Source organism: Rhynchophorus ferrugineus, unplaced genomic scaffold (assembly GCF_030347505.1).
Source record: "Rhynchophorus ferrugineus isolate W39M unplaced genomic scaffold, kcgeb_rfMv2 rfM10, whole genome shotgun sequence".
NCBI classification, from domain to species: domain Eukaryota; kingdom Metazoa; phylum Arthropoda; class Insecta; order Coleoptera; family Curculionidae; genus Rhynchophorus; species Rhynchophorus ferrugineus.
Window position 1 is genome coordinate 207,686 of NW_027472589.1, and position 15,700 is coordinate 223,385.

Here is a 15,700-nt window from a genome sequence, read left to right on the forward strand (position 1 = left end):
AAATATCGAGCGTGGATTACTGTAAACATCGACCGACATTTGGTTTTTTTAGTTCCAAACAAGTAAAGGTTTTTGTATCGTTTTAAAATGGTTTTTCTTCTCAGTTTATAATTTACTTCTGACAACTTAATGAGTGTTCCAATTAGTACAACGAGGAAGTAAGTAAGTAATTTCTTTCTTAGATGTTAAAATATAAATTTTAAAACGTTTAAAAGGGAAATATTTGTAATCAATCGTGTCAAGTAAAAAGTCTTAAATGTTTACTGTTAAGTACTCGGTTTTATTAAGGGGCATTAGTACAAAAATATAGTAAGGCACATGTTTATCACTCTAACATTACAATTAAACTTATAACGATTTATTTACAAAAATAATAATGGCACAATTACACAAAATAAAAGTAGGCTATGGCGGTATAAATATAACACAGATGTTTAGACGATGAAGTGAATGAGTGCGAACCAAAAACGAACATTTAAAGATCCTCTTTGACGAATATTTCCGTTGGTATCACTACAGAGTCCTCCGTGTCGCTGATGTAACCCTTCTCGCCCGTATAGTGCGTCGGGAAGAGCAGCAGAGGCGCCACAGAGAAAGCCACTAGGTCTCTACGGGGGAAGTGCTTCTTCCAAGATTCCTGAGGATGCCTGTCGAACAGAATGGGTAGGTACTCGTCCACGGGTACCTGAAAACGACGGATATAAGGTAAACTGAACGGGTCGTGATGGCTCGGACGCACCAATTTGGACAGGGGTTCGGCTGAGACCAGTTTCCTCGCTCCGTTCCAGCTCAGGATATAGCCCAGGGTCCAGTACGAGTATCCCACTTCCACCAGGTACTTGGAACCCTCCACCCAAGGCTCATCTTGATCTTGCAACTTCTTCCTACCCAGGTATCTAGAGGAAAAGCGCGCGGTCACGATAAATACATAGGGGGAATTAAACTGACTTACACCAAGTCCCAGTCAGGCATCCGCCGTACCTCCGCCATGAGATATTCAATTTTTTTTCTGAAATAGGGCTCGAATCGTATGTCGTCCTCGAGTATCATGACGGTCTGGAGCCTCTCTTCCAAAACCTACAAGAGAAAGCGAGTCAAAAACCTGCGGGAAAACGTGAAATCAAAGCCTACTCGTTCCCAAATGCGATAGTGACTCAGAAAACAGCCTATTTCTCCCAGTTTCATCGGTCTTTTGTGGTAAGGGTCGTAAAAATCCGGCATAAAGGATATAGTCTTCAGAAAACTCTCGTTCAAAGCCCTGAAACGTTATAACCCGTTACTCGAACCGTATTTTCCACTTCCTGATTGCTTACCGGCCGTCTACCGCATCGATGGTCTCCGCCTGGAGCCCCAACTGATTGAAGCACCTGTGCATTCTCTCCTTCCTATCCGGTCGGCGCTTCAAGTTGATCATGAACACCTTATCGAAGCCGAAGGTGTCCTTTTCAGGCGTCGCAATGAAACCTTCGAGTAGGCCGCCGACGTGCAGCACCAGTCCTGCAACATCTCACAGTCTCCCATACAGTTTCAGCCCCTCCTAACATATTTACCTGCGTTGAGTATATCCATTTTTATATTCAGCACCTTTTCGAAATCATCCTCCAAGGTTTCCGTGGGTTCCAGAGGCACCGGTATATATCCGAACACTTCCTCGTTGCAGACGTACAGGGGAATATCATTAAACTTGGCGGAAAGGGCAAAAACGATGATGTCGTCGTGAGGACCATCGAAATGAGGCACTTTCTCCGGCCTGAAATCATTTACTGCAGCAGCGCGATACAACGAAAATACCAGGTGTCTTAAAAGAAAGTTCGTAATTTATACCGCGCGCGTATCAGTCACTAGCGTGACTCTCGAGATTTTTATCAGAATTCAGGTCATTCAAAAATGGGCGAAAAGGTTTTAAGAGACCGCAACGACACTGGAAAACCCAACATCCGGGCAATCATGGTCACCAAGAACGATAAAAAACGTGGGACGTGTTATCAGACTGTTTGAACTTCCATAACACATAATTACACCACATAAAGACAGTTTTTCGATTGTTAAAAAAATCAATTCACTAAGTACACGCAAACTTTCTTTTAAAACACCCCGTACCTCGCCAAGTCTACCTGTACGTCAACAAATCCGATTGTTTCAATCGCAAATCCACCAGTATGCAGGAATGTACCATGGGTACGTTGTAGCAACTGGTGTTTTGCCGATATAAAATCGGTTTATAGTCGTCCGTCCTTTGATAATAGTAGTCCTCGGTCATACCGTGCCAGAAATTTGAATAGAGCCCGTTGGATTGAAGCATCGGCGAGACCACCATCAATCTCTTGGAGATCAAGTAATTTAACGTTTCCGGATTGGTCAGAAATACGTCCGCGTCGATCGACTACAAAAATTCGCAATAATTCCCGTGCTCCTCGTCGAATACCGTTCCTACCAAGAGATAATCGGCCCATATTTTTCTGCCGTACATCAAGCCCGCTTCTCTTTGGTTCATTACGTGAGTGAACCTGTCATCAGTCCAGTCGGCTATTCCCTTCTCATCCGGAAACTTCGTATCCATCGTTTCGAATTCTGTGTGTATCGAATGGTATTGGTCTTTAACCGATTCTATCCAGACTTTCAAAATATCTATACTGTTATCCACATTGTGATCGCTGCGAATCCTACAAGAATAAAAATCTGAGGCGTCGAGGGACAGAACGTGCGTCTGGCAACAGCGACAACACCGCAATATTTACCTGACGTTTGCAGTTTGTTGTGTAAGGTTATGTCATCATAATGTAAACAGGTGTAGTTATTAACATCATCGCTGAATTATGCTGATATGCATCTGGTACTTACCACAAAGACATTCGATGTTTCGGATAATTCAACTCCTCGAGATACGTTAAAAAATAGGGCAGGCCGTGACCTTTATTCCTAACCAAAATGGAAATTAATACTGTGGGTTTCTTAATATTGTCAGCTAATAGATAACTGAACAGGATAGCGAAGGTAAGAAAATGTAGACCACTTTTCATTTTCGTTTCGAATGCCCTTTACATAAAAACGCAATCAAAAGCGGCCACGTACTTATCCTACTCGCATACACAGATCACTGCATTTAATATTCCTGGGTTTATGTCGGGAATATGTAGGAGACTGGCGCGATACTATTATCAGACAGAGATAACTTATGCTGTAACCTTACATTTCTTCTATTATATCCGCAAAAATATCGAAGTTGTTTCCTATAATTCTTAGTCTATTTTGTTATATGTTCAGCATATTCATTCAAATAATTTCTGTTTTTGGCCCATTTATAAATATATTTTTCGACTGAGTTTGCATCTAAGTTCGTTTTATTTTGAAATAGTTAGACGACCAACAATGCTAACCTCGCATTTTCAAACGCATTTCTTTTAAGTTTTATCAGATTCGTTTTTTTTTTATAAAACATGTTTATATTTTTATTTTATATAAAATGCTTTTAAAGAATTTATCTTATGTCCATTTCTTGCGAAAAAATACTGTTCTTACCTCTCTGTATCGAGCGTACAAAGACTCACCGGACGTTGGACCTGGTGAAGTATCTACGGTAGTAATAAAGAAAATTTTAAAAGAGCACGATGTGGGTTTTGAGGATGGCTACACCTGTGTTATATCGAAAATTACCCTTTGTAAGATTTGCAAGAATTCGCCAAAGAACGCGCCTAATGCCAGACTTTATATAAATAAAATGACAGGTAAAAAAGTTGACTTTATAATTTTAGTTTTAGTACTGCATAGTTTCCTGCAGGAATGTACTTGTGTAGTTATTGTTCGTATTCCGGACAATGGGATCAATTGAAGGCTCACTTAGGTATGATGAAGTCCAAGAAGGCCAGAGTAAGATCTCAATTTGAAAAGGATTTACAAGAGGGGGAACGAAATGCAGAATTTTTGAATTCGATAGTTGAAAAAAGCACAGATCTGAAGCACTATGAAGAGAACGAATTTTTAGATATATTAAAGAAATTTAAGTTGCCTGTAGGAAATATAATTTGATGTTTTTATGTATTTCTATACAATCTGCTTATTTTAGGATTTACCAAAAACTATATTTGAATCTCTCGACGTTAGAATAGATAATAAACGTACCGTTATGTATTTTCCCTTGGAAAACGTTGATAACAAAATAGTGGGTTATAGAACTATACATTCATCTCAACAAGTAGAAAATATCATTCCAAACATTGAGTGTGGTGGTGTGTTAACTGCTAAACCAACTAAGAACAAAAATACTGCTATATTAGTACCTACAATTAGTGACTTTTTATTGTTGGTCAGTAGTAAACCTAGTAGTTCAGTGGTGTGCCTTCCAGAAAAAGTTAAAACATTGTCTCAGTATGTATTACCTAGTTTAGAACGCTTCAACAAACTGGTACTATGGCTGGGCAGTGATAACCAGTCCTGGGATGCGGCAAGGCAATTCGCTCGCAAATTAGGCGAGAAAAGATGTTGTCTAGTTAATTCTAGCGAGCTCTTACCTCATCTGAAACCACAAGAAGACTACAAGCCCATATTGAGTTCTGCACAGCCCGTGTGGCATAAAAGCATCACCACTTTCAGTAATCTGAGAGCGGACGTGTTATCAGAGTTGCAGAACATCGATAAGGTAAGCAGAAAACACTCCAGAATAAATATGTTTGTATTCATTTATTCACTCGCTGACAGGTACAAGGTGTAAAATGGAAAAGGTTTCCCACGTTAACCAAAATACTTCGGGGGCACAGGAGGGGGGAACTGACGGTGTTGACGGGGCCTACGGGTTGTGGAAAAACCACGTTCATCAGTGAATATTCGCTTGACTTGGCATTACAAGGTGTAAGAGCAGAGCTGACCGTTTGTATTTTGGATTGGTTGTGATCAGAGTCGGCGTTGTTTAGGTCAACACGCTGTGGGGCAGCTTCGAGATCAGGAACCAGCGCTTGGCAAGGACGATGCTGCAACAAATGGCGGGCTTCTCCCTGGAGGAGAATCTGAACTTGTTCGACGAGATGGCGGACCAGTTCGAGCAGTTGCCCATTTACTTCATGACCTTCCACGGGCAGCAAAGTATAAAGGTGGTCATGGAGGCGGTGGAGCACGCGGCATACATCTACGATATCGGGCACGTAATCATCGATAACGTCCAGTTTATGATGGGTATGTCCGAGGATCAGCAGCATATGGACCGGTTTTGGAGACAGGATTCGATCATAGCGGCGTTCAGGTCGTTCGCGACCAAGAAAAACTGCCACGTCACTCTGGTCATTCATCCTAGGAAGGAAAAAAGTGACGAGGACCTTACCACGAGTTCGATTTTCGGCAGCGCAAAGGCCGCACAAGAAGCCGACAACATACTCATCATTCAGGATAAAAGGCTGGCCGCGCTAAAAGGCAAGAAATATTTACAGGTAAAAAAATAATTTGACGGTTACTTTTTTTACGTTTAAAATTACGGTGCCTTCTCGAATAACAGCAACCCGGCTTGTAAAATGTATTTATCTGTTGCTTAGTAACGCATCGTAGACGTAAAATAGACAGGCCATTTACCGTGAATAAAATTGTAAACCAAGTTATTTCAATTGTTTGAACAAACTTAGTAATTACTGTAAAATTGTGATATGTATATGTTTCGTAAGTAATTTACATACTCATTACTTGTTACAGGTGACAAAAAATCGATATAGCGGAGACTTGGGTATATTGCCGTTAGAATTCAACAAAATCAGCCTAAGTTTTGCGCAGAAGAAACCAAAGGAGAAGAAGGAGACTTCCGACAGTATTACCTCTAACGAAACTAATGTGATACCCAAATCTTAACCATGTAAATTATTAAATACTTTCCGTGTTATCTTTGCTCTTTCTTAACCCAATAACATCTACCATATTTAATATTAATAATAATCAGTCATTAATTAAAATATATCATAACTTTTTGCTCTAAATCTGAATTGCTGGCTTCAATATCCGTTGATAACGAAATTAGCATCAGGCATCTATAAGTTGTAGGTGGTAAATTTGGATTTTTGACCCATGATAAATAACTATCAAAAATAGCCCCAAGTGTTTTTAAAAAATTGCCCTACCTCCTCGGTAGGTATAGTTTCCTGATACTAGATTTTTAATACCGAACCCCCCTAGAACACACAATTTTAAAGAAAGCAAAAAAATTTGATCGTAAAAAAGGATTTTTTTGGGTTAATTAGAAAGAAATTTTGTCGGACTACCAACTCAGTTATCAGAGTCACAGGAGTTTCGAGGACGTGCTTTTGTTGGTTGGAACATGACAAATAATTAAGGTTAACAAATTGACGTTTGGAAGACACATTGAATGAACACTAAATGATGATATAAGATAAGAATGATAAAGGTAATAAATAAATATCTGCATCGAAATAGAAATAAAATACGGAATTTGAAGATATTTTACGATTTCATCTGGCTTTGCAATAATTATGATATATAAGTTGTTTTCAATTGGAAATAACTTGTTCACATAGAGGAGTTGCACACTACACACCATACATTCTTCTATTGGTAGAAATAATTTAAATGCTGTATTTACAAACACCTTTATTCTATCGCTTTGATGCCAAATTTAAATTGTATTGTTTGAACAGCACGGTTTTTCTTAAAAATCCTTGTGTTTCAAATAAATAACATTTATTTTGACTGAAATAAATGCTTAAAAGTATCGTTGAGTAGTTTTTCCAAATCAGTATCACTTAATAATGTTATATCAATGGTAGAGAAGTAGATTTAAAAAAATAAAAATTATGCTTTCTTTTCAAACGACAATGAAGTAAATTTTGCCACACAATATACAAATACACAACAATATATGATCAAGTTGTGGTGATATTCCAGCGAAAGCCTTAGCCTTCCTCTGAGGAGGCCTCTCCTTCAAGTAGCCAGGTGAAGCCAACCAGCTGCTTCCACAGATGATCCTGGAACTTGTAGTACGGACATTTCTTGTCGTTGGAGAATTTCTTGTAGTACAGGTACGCGTTGGAGACGCAGACGCCGGTCAACAGATCACTGGCTAGTCTTCGGTACCTGCGTGGAAAATAACGAGATGTAGAGTCGAGCGACAGAAGTTACGTGTGAACCTTACCAGGTGGTCTCGCTGTTGATCGGACTGTCCGGCACGCTATACTGCTCAACAAGCTCGAAGAGCTCCAAGCGACTCTCGTAATATTTCAAAAAATCCGTCGTAGACAGCGACACCGTTTTTTCTAAACGAATAATTTCGGTGTAAGCGGAACCGCCGAGGCTTGATATACTGACATCTTGCTTTTTGTCGAGGTCCTGTTGATCTGCCCTTCTCCGGCACGTACCCAACACGCGACTTTGATTATCGTTTATTTTCCATTTATAAATGCCAACGCCGCCTTTGTTTTCTAAACCTCGAATCTAAAACGTTTTTATTTGCATTATTCAAATATATGATACAGTTACAACAGTGCAACTTATTTATTTTGAAGAATCTTAAACTTTTAATACACCACATTCAATATATAATACACATATATAAACACAATTAATGTACTCTATTTACTTTTGCGGATTTTGTAATTAGGGTGTGGAAGAAATTTACGCGTGGACACACAAAGTAATCTAACTACCTATGTATCGGAAACTATAAGATATATTGAAATGCTTGCCAGATTCGTAAGTAGCCGGTCTTATATGCTACAGGAAACCTACTAAGACATCGCGAGCGAAAATAAGCACTCTTTAATGTATCGGTGACAGAAATGATGGAAAAGGCAATTGTCTAAAATTTGATGGCGGGCGATGTTGCCAGTTTGTTAATTATTAATTGTTTCTTAATAAATAGAATTAATATAAAACATTTTATTCGATCGATCAGATTTAATAGTTGATTGATTAGTTCAAATATAACAATTTTGGAATTGTATATTAAGTGTTGTGGTAGTTACTCTAGGGATGCCGAAAAAAGTATCGATATTTTTTTAAGAAAATATGGATAATTGTAAATAAGGGTATCAAACTTTTGAGCTACCGATTAAAGTATCGGCATTAAAAACAGCGTATATGAAGGAGAGTATCGAACTTTTATTTTGGGATCTCTTCCCGTTCATCAGGTGAATTTCGTGTGGAAAGGGAAAGGTTGGAATGAAGAAATATCGATATCCGACATCCCCAATTGCGAAAAATCTCCACACAATCAGGCAACATCGCGAATAAAACAAATTTTAATACATTGAAATATTTCTTCCGAAATGCAAATATAATTGAAGGATTGCCTATTCCAACGAAATCCTGAAAAATGGGTCCTTGGTGTGAAAATATCGATATTTCTCTCGTCGTAATTCGCTCATAAATGGCGGTACTTACTTCATTTTCCTCAAACTTGAGCGCGTTGAATTTTTCAGGGGTGCCTCTAGATTTGCGACGGATCGGGCCGATGACGTGGGAGTTTCTTTTTTGCATCGTTCTTGCCACCTCGATCGATATGAACAGATTATCGAACACGAAGATCCTGCCGCCATCCAAGTAGTTCTCCAGCATTTTCATCAGGGCCGTCCTGGTTGGGGTACTTCGATCGGCGCCACGTCCCGGCGGTACCAGGGTCACCTTATACGTGTAGAGGTGGTTGTCTACGAGGCGCAACATTTTGTGGCCCCGTACGGGACCGTCGCCCTTTTTCTGCTTCGCGTAGTGTTCCCGCAAATACACGGTGCTTTTGCCTAGAAAAAAATATGGACGGGGGCGAAATTAGCAAACAAAGTTGAAACAAATCAATATAATAGCATACCGACATACATCACGGGTGCAGGCGACTTGATATATGAGAAATTTTGGTTCAACAAATTCAACAAGTTGGAGATTTTCGAGAATTCGTCGCCGCTGTTCTCGCCGAAGCGCCAGAAGCTCATCAGTCTCTTGAACCTTGTTTCGGTCATTACATAGCCTGCTATGGGCGTCACCATGTCCCTCTCACAAGACCAATAATACTTTACACCTGCAGGAATGGTGTTAGCCCCTTTCAATGCTAATTATATGACACTAACCTGTTAAGTTTCTGATTTTTATAAAAATCAACAGCCCGATAAGCTCCAACATCTCTGTAGCTGTGACGTCCATCCATCCAGTGAGGAAATCTTTGTGATAGTTGGGTTTGATAAATTTGCTCCTGGCGTGTTTGTTGGTTTCATTCACTAGAAGATTGATCACTGTGTCTGTCACAAACAACCTGAAGCAGCACAGTGGGGTGAGCCTCTCTGTTGATATGTTCTCGTTGTTAGTCCAAGAACCTCCGCTGTCCTCGGACGGATATTCGGCTATAGCGTCCTGCAGTTCCTGGCTGTTGACGTGTTCATGCATCTCTTCCCATTCGCTGCTCTGCGCGACCTTTTTTTTTCTTTTAGCCGCCTAATGAAAATAATATTGCAAGTGTGTCAACTAAAAAAATAGAACATTTACCGTTTCCTCGTCTACGTCCATTTTATCCGCTCTACCATCTTCATCCCATGAATCCTGACTGGAACTTCCCGAACTCCATAGTTCGAAGAAATCCTTATCATCGCTCGAGTCGAATTCCGAATGGTCGGAACTTACGGACTTCGGTCTGGTATTTTGTCTAGTAGAATATGAAATGTTAATCGAAAATAATACACCTAAATTCCCACTAACCCAGTTGCATTGACATTTGGGGCTATTTGTACTTCGATGACGGTAGAGACCGAAGAATTATGACTTTCCTGATTCGAGGATGAACTATTCCCTTCGATATCCATTTCCATGTTTTCGGACATCCCTAATAGTTACTAATAATAATTTTGAACAGGAAATACTATGATACACAGATTTGAGGAGGAAACATAACCCCACTTTCCAATGTTTAATGTCTTCGACGGCCAAGCAACATATAATTAAGTGACGTTTGTCATTTTTGTCCCTAAATTTTTTGTACTTTATAATGTCCCGCGTTTTTTGCGGATTTTTTATGTATCTATTTATCCTTGATGAAATTAGCAGAATCCGATGCGATGATAACAACAAAACAACGTATGTTCCGCCGGGCAATACAAAATATCCACACGGAGACGAGCATCTCATAAATACGGATATAGCCTGTCCTGATATTAATCGAGTTGGTCGAGGCCAGTATTAGTTGAGTAAATTAAGATCTTAAAACTGGTACCCATATTTCCAGGCGATATGTTCGGAGTCACAGCCGCCAATTCCGCCGCAAGGAAAATGTCCCTTTCCCCCAGAGTATCCGGGCGACATGAAATTTACAAACCCGTACGTGTCTTGCGTTAACTTTCCAGATCTTTACGTACCGGAAAAAGGGACAGCCAGGTATTTGTCTTGTTATTTTCCGTCATGTCATAATGAATTTTTCCAGTTCCGAGATTCTACTACCCAGAATTCAATGTAAATCTTGTGACGTAAAACAAACGACTGATGCGTCAGCGGTCGTTTTATACTGCATGGAGTGCTACGATCTTCCTACACCGGGCTTTGAAGCAAATTTAACTGCTCGAGATATTTTGTACAAAGTAACGTTTATGGAAATTACGAACTACACGTCGGTGCAAGTGACTGGACACGAGAATTTTTGATCGTAAAATAAAGAAACCATAAATAAGGCACTATATCATTTTTATTTACAGAGATTTTAGGAAATTATTGTACATATTGACACTGCTTTTAGCTACTTCTGTCGCAAACGTCCCATCGTCGTTCTTAACCATCGTCGTAAGCGCCACATAGTTTGGTTTTCTGCTATCAAACTGGTCTCGACCCAGCTTTACCAAAAATAGATGTCTCTCCCTTAAACGTTTTTTTCTGTATGTTAAAATTTCGGGATTTTCTACGATTTGTTCTAAAGAAACTTTCATGGTGTTGTGTAGGTATTCGAAGCTATCCAATAGTCTTCTTTGTCCATTCATATACAGTTTTGGTTTTTTCAGTAAGATTTCCTTCAAGTCTGAAGGACTGAAGCACATTTCCTCTTTCAAAGCAAATATATTTACTTTAATTTTCTCCTGGTCGAAGGTGATAAGTTTCGGTTGAGCCACAGCAATTTGACGAACTTCTTTGCCAGACAGATGAAATGTTTTTTGAAAAAAGCCTAGTTTATCATCAATTTCTTGAGTTCTGCAAAAAATATTATATAGCATTAACACATTACAAACACTAAAACTATTAAATACCTGTAACTCAGCCAAAATGGATTTCTACCGACAATTCTAGAAACCATATCATTAGTGAATTGTTTAAATTTCAAGTATGTAATTCTTACATCCAAGTTGTCCAAGGTTTCACGAAAAATGTACGGATTATTCGTTATAAGATAGCTGATTTGGCTATTATCTAATCCCAGTTGATTAAAAAAAATTATATGCCCCTTTATATCGTCGAAACTTAATTTTAGAATATCCGTTACAGCCTCTGGTTTCTTTTTTTCAATAGCGGCAATATTTACACCCAGTTTCACCAGTTGTTGGATCGTTTCCGACTTATTAGCGTACGCAGCTACGTTATATGTAGGTTTCAGGTAACTAGATATATGAGATATGTCTTCAGTAAGTGGTTCCAATAAAGACGGTTTGTTTTGATCACGTTGAACTTCCAAACTATCGGTAATTTCGATATTTTTGTCTATGTCAGGATACTTTTCCTTTAGGGACGCCAGTTGCGATACAAAACAACTTAAAGAATGTTTTGTAACATTAAAACGTAACATTTGCTTCAACATTATTACGTTTGTTGGTTAATCTAAACAAAACCAACTCTTGGCTTAAAAATATAGCATAGGATTGGTATATTATTGTAAAGTATATGTCACAAAACATTGACAATTCTGTGTTTTGTGGGAAGTGTATATGATTTTGACATATACGAAAGCGCAGATTAATATATAGTATTTTTATTTCCACTAAAAGTGTTTTCTACGCCAAAAGTGTTTAACCAATTTACTATGATTTAAATAGATCTCAGAGTCTTTCGCATCTGTTTAACCTGATCCTCATAATTATGGTTATAATTAGAAAGTGTGAAGCTTTCACTAAATGAAACGAGAAAATTTGACATTTGTCTGTCCAGTTATCAATTCGTTTGATGTGTCAGTTTTGTGTAGTAGTAATCTATGCTACGTGTTTAGAAATGTTAAATAGCTTATATTTTCGTAATTGTCTCTAAATATAATAAAAGGATCCTTGCACGTAGTTAGGCATTGGAAACCAGCATATAAAATGCAACTGTTTAAGAGTATATTAACATTATGGCTTGTTGCTGGGGCGTTTTCAGACGAACACAATCATATAGTAAGTAGATCATGCCAAGATGATGGGGATTTTTGTAGAACAAGTCTAATATTTTAAATATACCCATGCATAAATGACGCTGTCTGAATGTCAACTTGGTACATTGCTAAAAAGCTAAAAGATATTGTTTTAGTATGAAGACAATGAAGAAGTGGTGCTGTGGATGAACACAGTAGGTCCCTACCATAACAGACAGGAAACTTACGCGTATTTCTCACTCCCGTTCTGTGCAGGCCCTAAAACTAACATAAATCACTATCATGAAACACTCAGTGAAGCTTTGCAAGGAGTTGAGTTGGAATATAGTGGTATCGATATAGAATTTAAAAGTAAATTTAAGCACTAGTAGTGCGTGTTGTTGCTAATTCTTATTCGTCTTTTAAAGATAATGTGGCTCGAGATAGCCATGAGTATTGCGCGGTGTACTTGGATTCAGAAAAATACAAGGCATTTGTTTATGCTGTCAAGAATCACTATTGGTATCAGATGTACATCGATGATTTACCTATTTGGGGTGTAGTGGGGGAGGTTAAAGATGACAACTATTATATATGGACGCACAAGAAGTTCGAGATTGGTGCTTAAATATAAAAAGTAGTGTAGTTAAGTCATTTATCATTATATGGGTTTTAGGCTACAATGGTAAGCAGATTATTGATGTCAACTTGACATCCGAAGAAAAAGTAGCCTTGCAACCATTTAATAAACTGAGCTTCACTTACGAAGTTATCTGGAAAAAAACCGACACGAAGTTCGAAGATCGTTTTGACAAATATTTGGACCATAACTTTTTCCAGCACCGGGTAAGTCGTTTTAAACCATCTCTCATAGTCTAGTAAATTATCTAAGAGGGGCATCTTTTCAGATACACTGGTTCAGCATTTTCAACAGCTTCATGATGGTTATATTTCTCGTTGGACTGGTGTCGATGATCTTGATGAGGACCCTCAGAAAAGACTACGCCCGGTACAGTAAAGACGACGATATTGATGATATGGTCAGTAAACAAAAGCCTTTATTTCTTACAGAATTAATATATTTTTTGAGAATAGTGAATGGATTAGAATGTTATCGAATGGTTTTTCAAAATTTAGTCATCATGCCTATTGTTTTGATATGTGATTGTAGGAAAGAGACTTGGGCGATGAGTACGGATGGAAGCAAGTGCATGGGGATGTTTTCAGGCCGGCCTCGAATCCTCTGCTGTTCTCCGCCTTGATCGGTGCCGGTCATCAGCTTACCAGCGTCGTCTTGATCGTCATCGTCTTCGCCATATTAGGCGAATTATACACGGAGTAGGTGGCGTTGGTTTAACGATGTCGGTGTTGTTGAACGCATTGAGTTTCAGACGGGGAATGTTGCTCTCCACGGCGATCTTTGTGTATGTCGTCACATCACCAGTCAACGGATACTTCGGAGGATCGCTGTACGCCCGAATGGGCGGCAAGCTCTGGATCAGGCAGATGGTGGCGTCGGCTTTCATGCTGCCGGTGTTCGTATGCGGCACAGCCTTCTTCATCAACTTCATCGCGATATACTACCATGCATCCCGGGCGATTCCCTTCGAAACCATGGTACGGCTGTTTCTCGGTACGCAGGTGCGATGGTACTGACGCTTTACACGTTTACAGATCGCGGTGGTGTGTCTGTGCCTGTTCGTCATCCTACCCCTGACCCTAGTGGGTACGGTGCTGGGCCGCAACCTAGCGGGCCAGCCGGACTATCCCTGCCGAATCAACGCGGTACCCAGGCCGATCCCCGAGAAGAAGTGGTTCATGGAACCGGGCGTGATCATCCTGCTAGGGGGCGTGCTACCTTTCGCCAGTATTTTCATCGAGATGTGAGTACCGTGACGCGGTTGTACCCCTCGCTTGTTATCCACGGCGCTATTTCGTTTACAGGTATTTCATCTTCACCTCCTTCTGGGCCTACAAGATCTACTACGTCTACGGATTCATGCTGCTGGTCTTCCTGATTCTGATCATCGTCACCGTGTGCGTCACGATAGTGTGCACGTATTTCCTGCTGAACGCCGAGGACTACCGCTGGCAGTGGACGTCGTTCCTGGCCGCCGCTTCCACGGCCGCCTACGTCTACGTCTACGCGATCTACTACTTTTTCTTCAAAACAAAGTAAGTTGTTGCTGTTTGTGTTGCACCAAATAGTTGAATTAGCCATTTTATTTTGGGGGCGAGAACAACCCATGTTATTTAATTAGGAGCAAAATTATTATCTTTATATATAATATCCTTATATTTGTAACTTTAAATATTTTAAAATTTAAGGGTTTAATTGAATTTCATTAATTTTTATCAATCCTATGATTATGAACTTGTGCTGTATTCATTTGTTGGTGTTCTTTTGCTCTCAGCTCTTTAAGATTGTGAGTACGGGCTCATTTGTTTATTAGTTATTTTTACAATTGAAGGGTACGCGATGTTGCCAGTGTACTCAGGTACTTTCCTCGTACAGTTGGAGCTATTTTGATTCCTCTATGACATATTAAGAGATGTCAAAGAATTCGACTAGTTGATCAATAAATTTACTAATTTTTTTATTCTTTAAAATATTTTAAATAGATTTAATTGAATTTTTGTCAGGTTCTTATCTTCATATATTTTTTTTCTCTAATATCCCATTTTAGTGTTTGTTAATTGTAAACTGAAAAACATATTTTAGGGACTACAACTTCAACGATTTTTACTGACTTTTATTTGGTCTTAGGATGTATGGACTATTCCAAACCACTTTCTACTTTGGCTACATGGCCCTGTTCAGCGGAGTGCTGGGCATCATCTGCGGAACCGTCGGCTACATGGGAACCAGCGTGTTCGTTCGGAAGATCTATTCCACCGTGAAGATCGACTGAAGACTCGGGGAAGAGACACATACAACACACAATTAATTTTTTGTAAATAATCGTTGGTGAATGCGTCGAGTGAATGGTGAATGCGCCCCTTGCGTGACTGTTTCATGAAAATAAAACACTTATACAGAGTAAGAGAAAAAGGATGCCATTTCTGTCTGTCTTTTTATCGTTTATAATACACTTGTTCCGTTAAAAAATATATCGCGAAGTCGATAAGCGTACGACGGTTGTGTCCATCACTTTGGTCAATTTTATTACCGGTTAAATGTGATTTCTGCTACTGTTTATGGTAGGATAGGGTTCGTTTTGTTCGTTACGGTTTGTAACGATGATATTACGTTTCCCCGCTTTGATTTCGACCGCCCGCTCGGTAGAGGGCGGGATGGTCGTAAATTTGTTTTCGTGAACACTGTATTTGTTCTGGAATATATTAGTCACCCTTCCCCCCACTCCCAACGTCCCTCTATACTAGTTTGTAACAGAGCATCTGTAAAGTTAGTATTAATAAATAACTGAAAATAAT

At 39.3% G+C, this 15,700-nt stretch overlaps 6 protein-coding genes across 8 annotated transcripts; 3 read left to right on the forward strand and 3 right to left on the reverse strand.

The window, feature by feature from the left end:
- Positions 1-259: 259 nt before the first annotated feature.
- Positions 260-3,020, reverse strand: LOC143204280 (glycosyltransferase 25 family member). 2 transcript variants are annotated; one of them, XM_076416828.1, is made up of 9 exons: positions 2,842-3,020; positions 2,435-2,663; positions 2,115-2,383; positions 1,551-1,750; positions 1,314-1,497; positions 1,132-1,258; positions 953-1,077; positions 740-896; positions 260-685 (listed from the first exon to the last, which is right to left on the reverse strand). In XM_076416828.1, the coding sequence occupies exons 1-9, from the start codon at positions 3,018-3,020 to the stop codon at positions 476-478; spliced, it is 1,680 nt and encodes a 559-aa protein (XP_076272943.1). In that variant the 3' UTR covers positions 260-475. The 2 variants fall into 2 exon arrangements, with proteins under 2 accessions (XP_076272943.1, XP_076272944.1); XM_076416829.1 differs by lacking the exon at positions 2,842-3,020 and adding an exon at positions 2,739-2,841.
- Positions 2,859-5,857, forward strand: mtDNA-helicase (mitochondrial DNA helicase). Of its 2 annotated transcripts, none has more exons than XM_076416823.1 (6): positions 2,859-2,994; positions 3,753-4,008; positions 4,064-4,636; positions 4,696-4,845; positions 4,908-5,417; positions 5,674-5,857. In XM_076416823.1, exons 2-6 carry the CDS (start codon positions 3,781-3,783, stop codon positions 5,824-5,826), a joined length of 1,614 nt encoding a protein of 537 aa, XP_076272938.1. In that variant the 5' UTR covers positions 2,859-2,994; positions 3,753-3,780; the 3' UTR covers positions 5,827-5,857. The 2 variants fall into 2 exon arrangements, with proteins under 2 accessions (XP_076272938.1, XP_076272937.1); XM_076416822.1 differs by lacking the exon at positions 2,859-2,994 and adding an exon at positions 3,151-3,725 and having other exon boundaries at positions 3,779-4,008.
- Positions 5,858-6,564: 707 nt separating this feature from the next.
- LOC143204279 (uncharacterized) lies at positions 6,565-9,805 on the reverse strand. The gene is made up of 7 exons (XM_076416827.1): positions 9,667-9,805; positions 9,457-9,613; positions 9,045-9,405; positions 8,789-8,995; positions 8,368-8,720; positions 7,121-7,419; positions 6,565-7,062 (listed from the first exon to the last, which is right to left on the reverse strand). The coding sequence occupies exons 1-7, from the start codon at positions 9,786-9,788 to the stop codon at positions 6,882-6,884; spliced, it is 1,680 nt and encodes a 559-aa protein (XP_076272942.1). The 5' UTR covers positions 9,789-9,805; the 3' UTR covers positions 6,565-6,881.
- Positions 9,806-9,952: 147 nt separating this feature from the next.
- On the forward strand, positions 9,953-10,631 carry LOC143204282 (uncharacterized). The gene is made up of 3 exons (XM_076416831.1): positions 9,953-10,126; positions 10,190-10,338; positions 10,385-10,631. The coding sequence occupies exons 1-3, from the start codon at positions 9,953-9,955 to the stop codon at positions 10,599-10,601; spliced, it is 540 nt and encodes a 179-aa protein (XP_076272946.1). The 3' UTR covers positions 10,602-10,631.
- mTerf3 (mitochondrial transcription termination factor 3) lies at positions 10,625-11,858 on the reverse strand. Its single transcript, XM_076416830.1, has 2 exons — positions 11,196-11,858; positions 10,625-11,139 (listed from the first exon to the last, which is right to left on the reverse strand). Exons 1-2 carry the CDS (start codon positions 11,738-11,740, stop codon positions 10,647-10,649), a joined length of 1,038 nt encoding a protein of 345 aa, XP_076272945.1. The 5' UTR covers positions 11,741-11,858; the 3' UTR covers positions 10,625-10,646.
- Positions 11,835-15,699, forward strand: TM9SF3 (Transmembrane 9 superfamily protein member 3). Its single transcript, XM_076416824.1, has 10 exons — positions 11,835-12,308; positions 12,442-12,637; positions 12,694-12,885; positions 12,942-13,111; positions 13,174-13,305; positions 13,437-13,603; positions 13,657-13,882; positions 13,940-14,148; positions 14,210-14,440; positions 15,033-15,699. The coding sequence occupies exons 1-10, from the start codon at positions 12,237-12,239 to the stop codon at positions 15,175-15,177; spliced, it is 1,740 nt and encodes a 579-aa protein (XP_076272939.1). The 5' UTR covers positions 11,835-12,236; the 3' UTR covers positions 15,178-15,699.
- The last annotated feature ends 1 nt before the right edge of the window (position 15,700 follows it).

Bases quoted from the DNA above. Each gene is read 5' to 3' on its own strand.
- mTerf3 (XM_076416830.1), bottom strand. From the start codon at position 11,740: ATGTTGAAGCAAATGTTACGTTTTAATGTTACAAAACATTCTTTAAGT. The intron at 11,140-11,195 runs GTATTTAATAGT...TATTTTTTGCAG, and splicing joins CCATTTTGGCTGAGTTACAG to AACTCAAGAAATTGATGATA.
- LOC143204282 (XM_076416831.1), top strand. From the start codon at position 9,953: ATGTCCCGCGTTTTTTGCGGATTTTTTATGTATCTATTTATCCTTGAT. The intron at 10,127-10,189 runs GTTGGTCGAGGC...CCATATTTCCAG, and splicing joins CCTGTCCTGATATTAATCGA to GCGATATGTTCGGAGTCACA. The intron at 10,339-10,384 runs GTATTTGTCTTG...GAATTTTTCCAG, and splicing joins CCGGAAAAAGGGACAGCCAG to TTCCGAGATTCTACTACCCA.
- TM9SF3 (XM_076416824.1), top strand. From the start codon at position 12,237: ATGCAACTGTTTAAGAGTATATTAACATTATGGCTTGTTGCTGGGGCG. The intron at 12,638-12,693 runs GTAAATTTAAGC...CGTCTTTTAAAG, and splicing joins TATCGATATAGAATTTAAAA to ATAATGTGGCTCGAGATAGC. The intron at 14,441-15,032 runs GTAAGTTGTTGC...ATTTGGTCTTAG, and splicing joins TACTTTTTCTTCAAAACAAA to GATGTATGGACTATTCCAAA.
- mtDNA-helicase (XM_076416822.1), top strand. From the start codon at position 3,464: ATGCTTTTAAAGAATTTATCTTATGTCCATTTCTTGCGAAAAAATACT. The intron at 4,009-4,063 runs GTAGGAAATATA...TGCTTATTTTAG, and splicing joins TAAAGAAATTTAAGTTGCCT to GATTTACCAAAAACTATATT. The intron at 4,846-4,907 runs GTAAGAGCAGAG...GGCGTTGTTTAG, and splicing joins TTGACTTGGCATTACAAGGT to GTCAACACGCTGTGGGGCAG.
- LOC143204279 (XM_076416827.1), bottom strand. From the start codon at position 9,788: ATGTCCGAAAACATGGAAATGGATATCGAAGGGAATAGTTCATCCTCG. The intron at 9,406-9,456 runs GTAAATGTTCTA...TATTTTCATTAG, and splicing joins TGGACGTAGACGAGGAAACG to GCGGCTAAAAGAAAAAAAAA. The intron at 8,721-8,788 runs GTATGCTATTAT...ATTTTTTTCTAG, and splicing joins TGCACCCGTGATGTATGTCG to GCAAAAGCACCGTGTATTTG.
- LOC143204280 (XM_076416828.1), bottom strand. From the start codon at position 3,020: ATGAAAAGTGGTCTACATTTTCTTACCTTCGCTATCCTGTTCAGTTAT. The intron at 2,664-2,841 runs GTAAGTACCAGA...TTATTCTTGTAG, and splicing joins AAACATCGAATGTCTTTGTG to GATTCGCAGCGATCACAATG. The intron at 1,259-1,313 runs GTAAGCAATCAG...ATAACGTTTCAG, and splicing joins ATCGATGCGGTAGACGGCCG to GGCTTTGAACGAGAGTTTTC.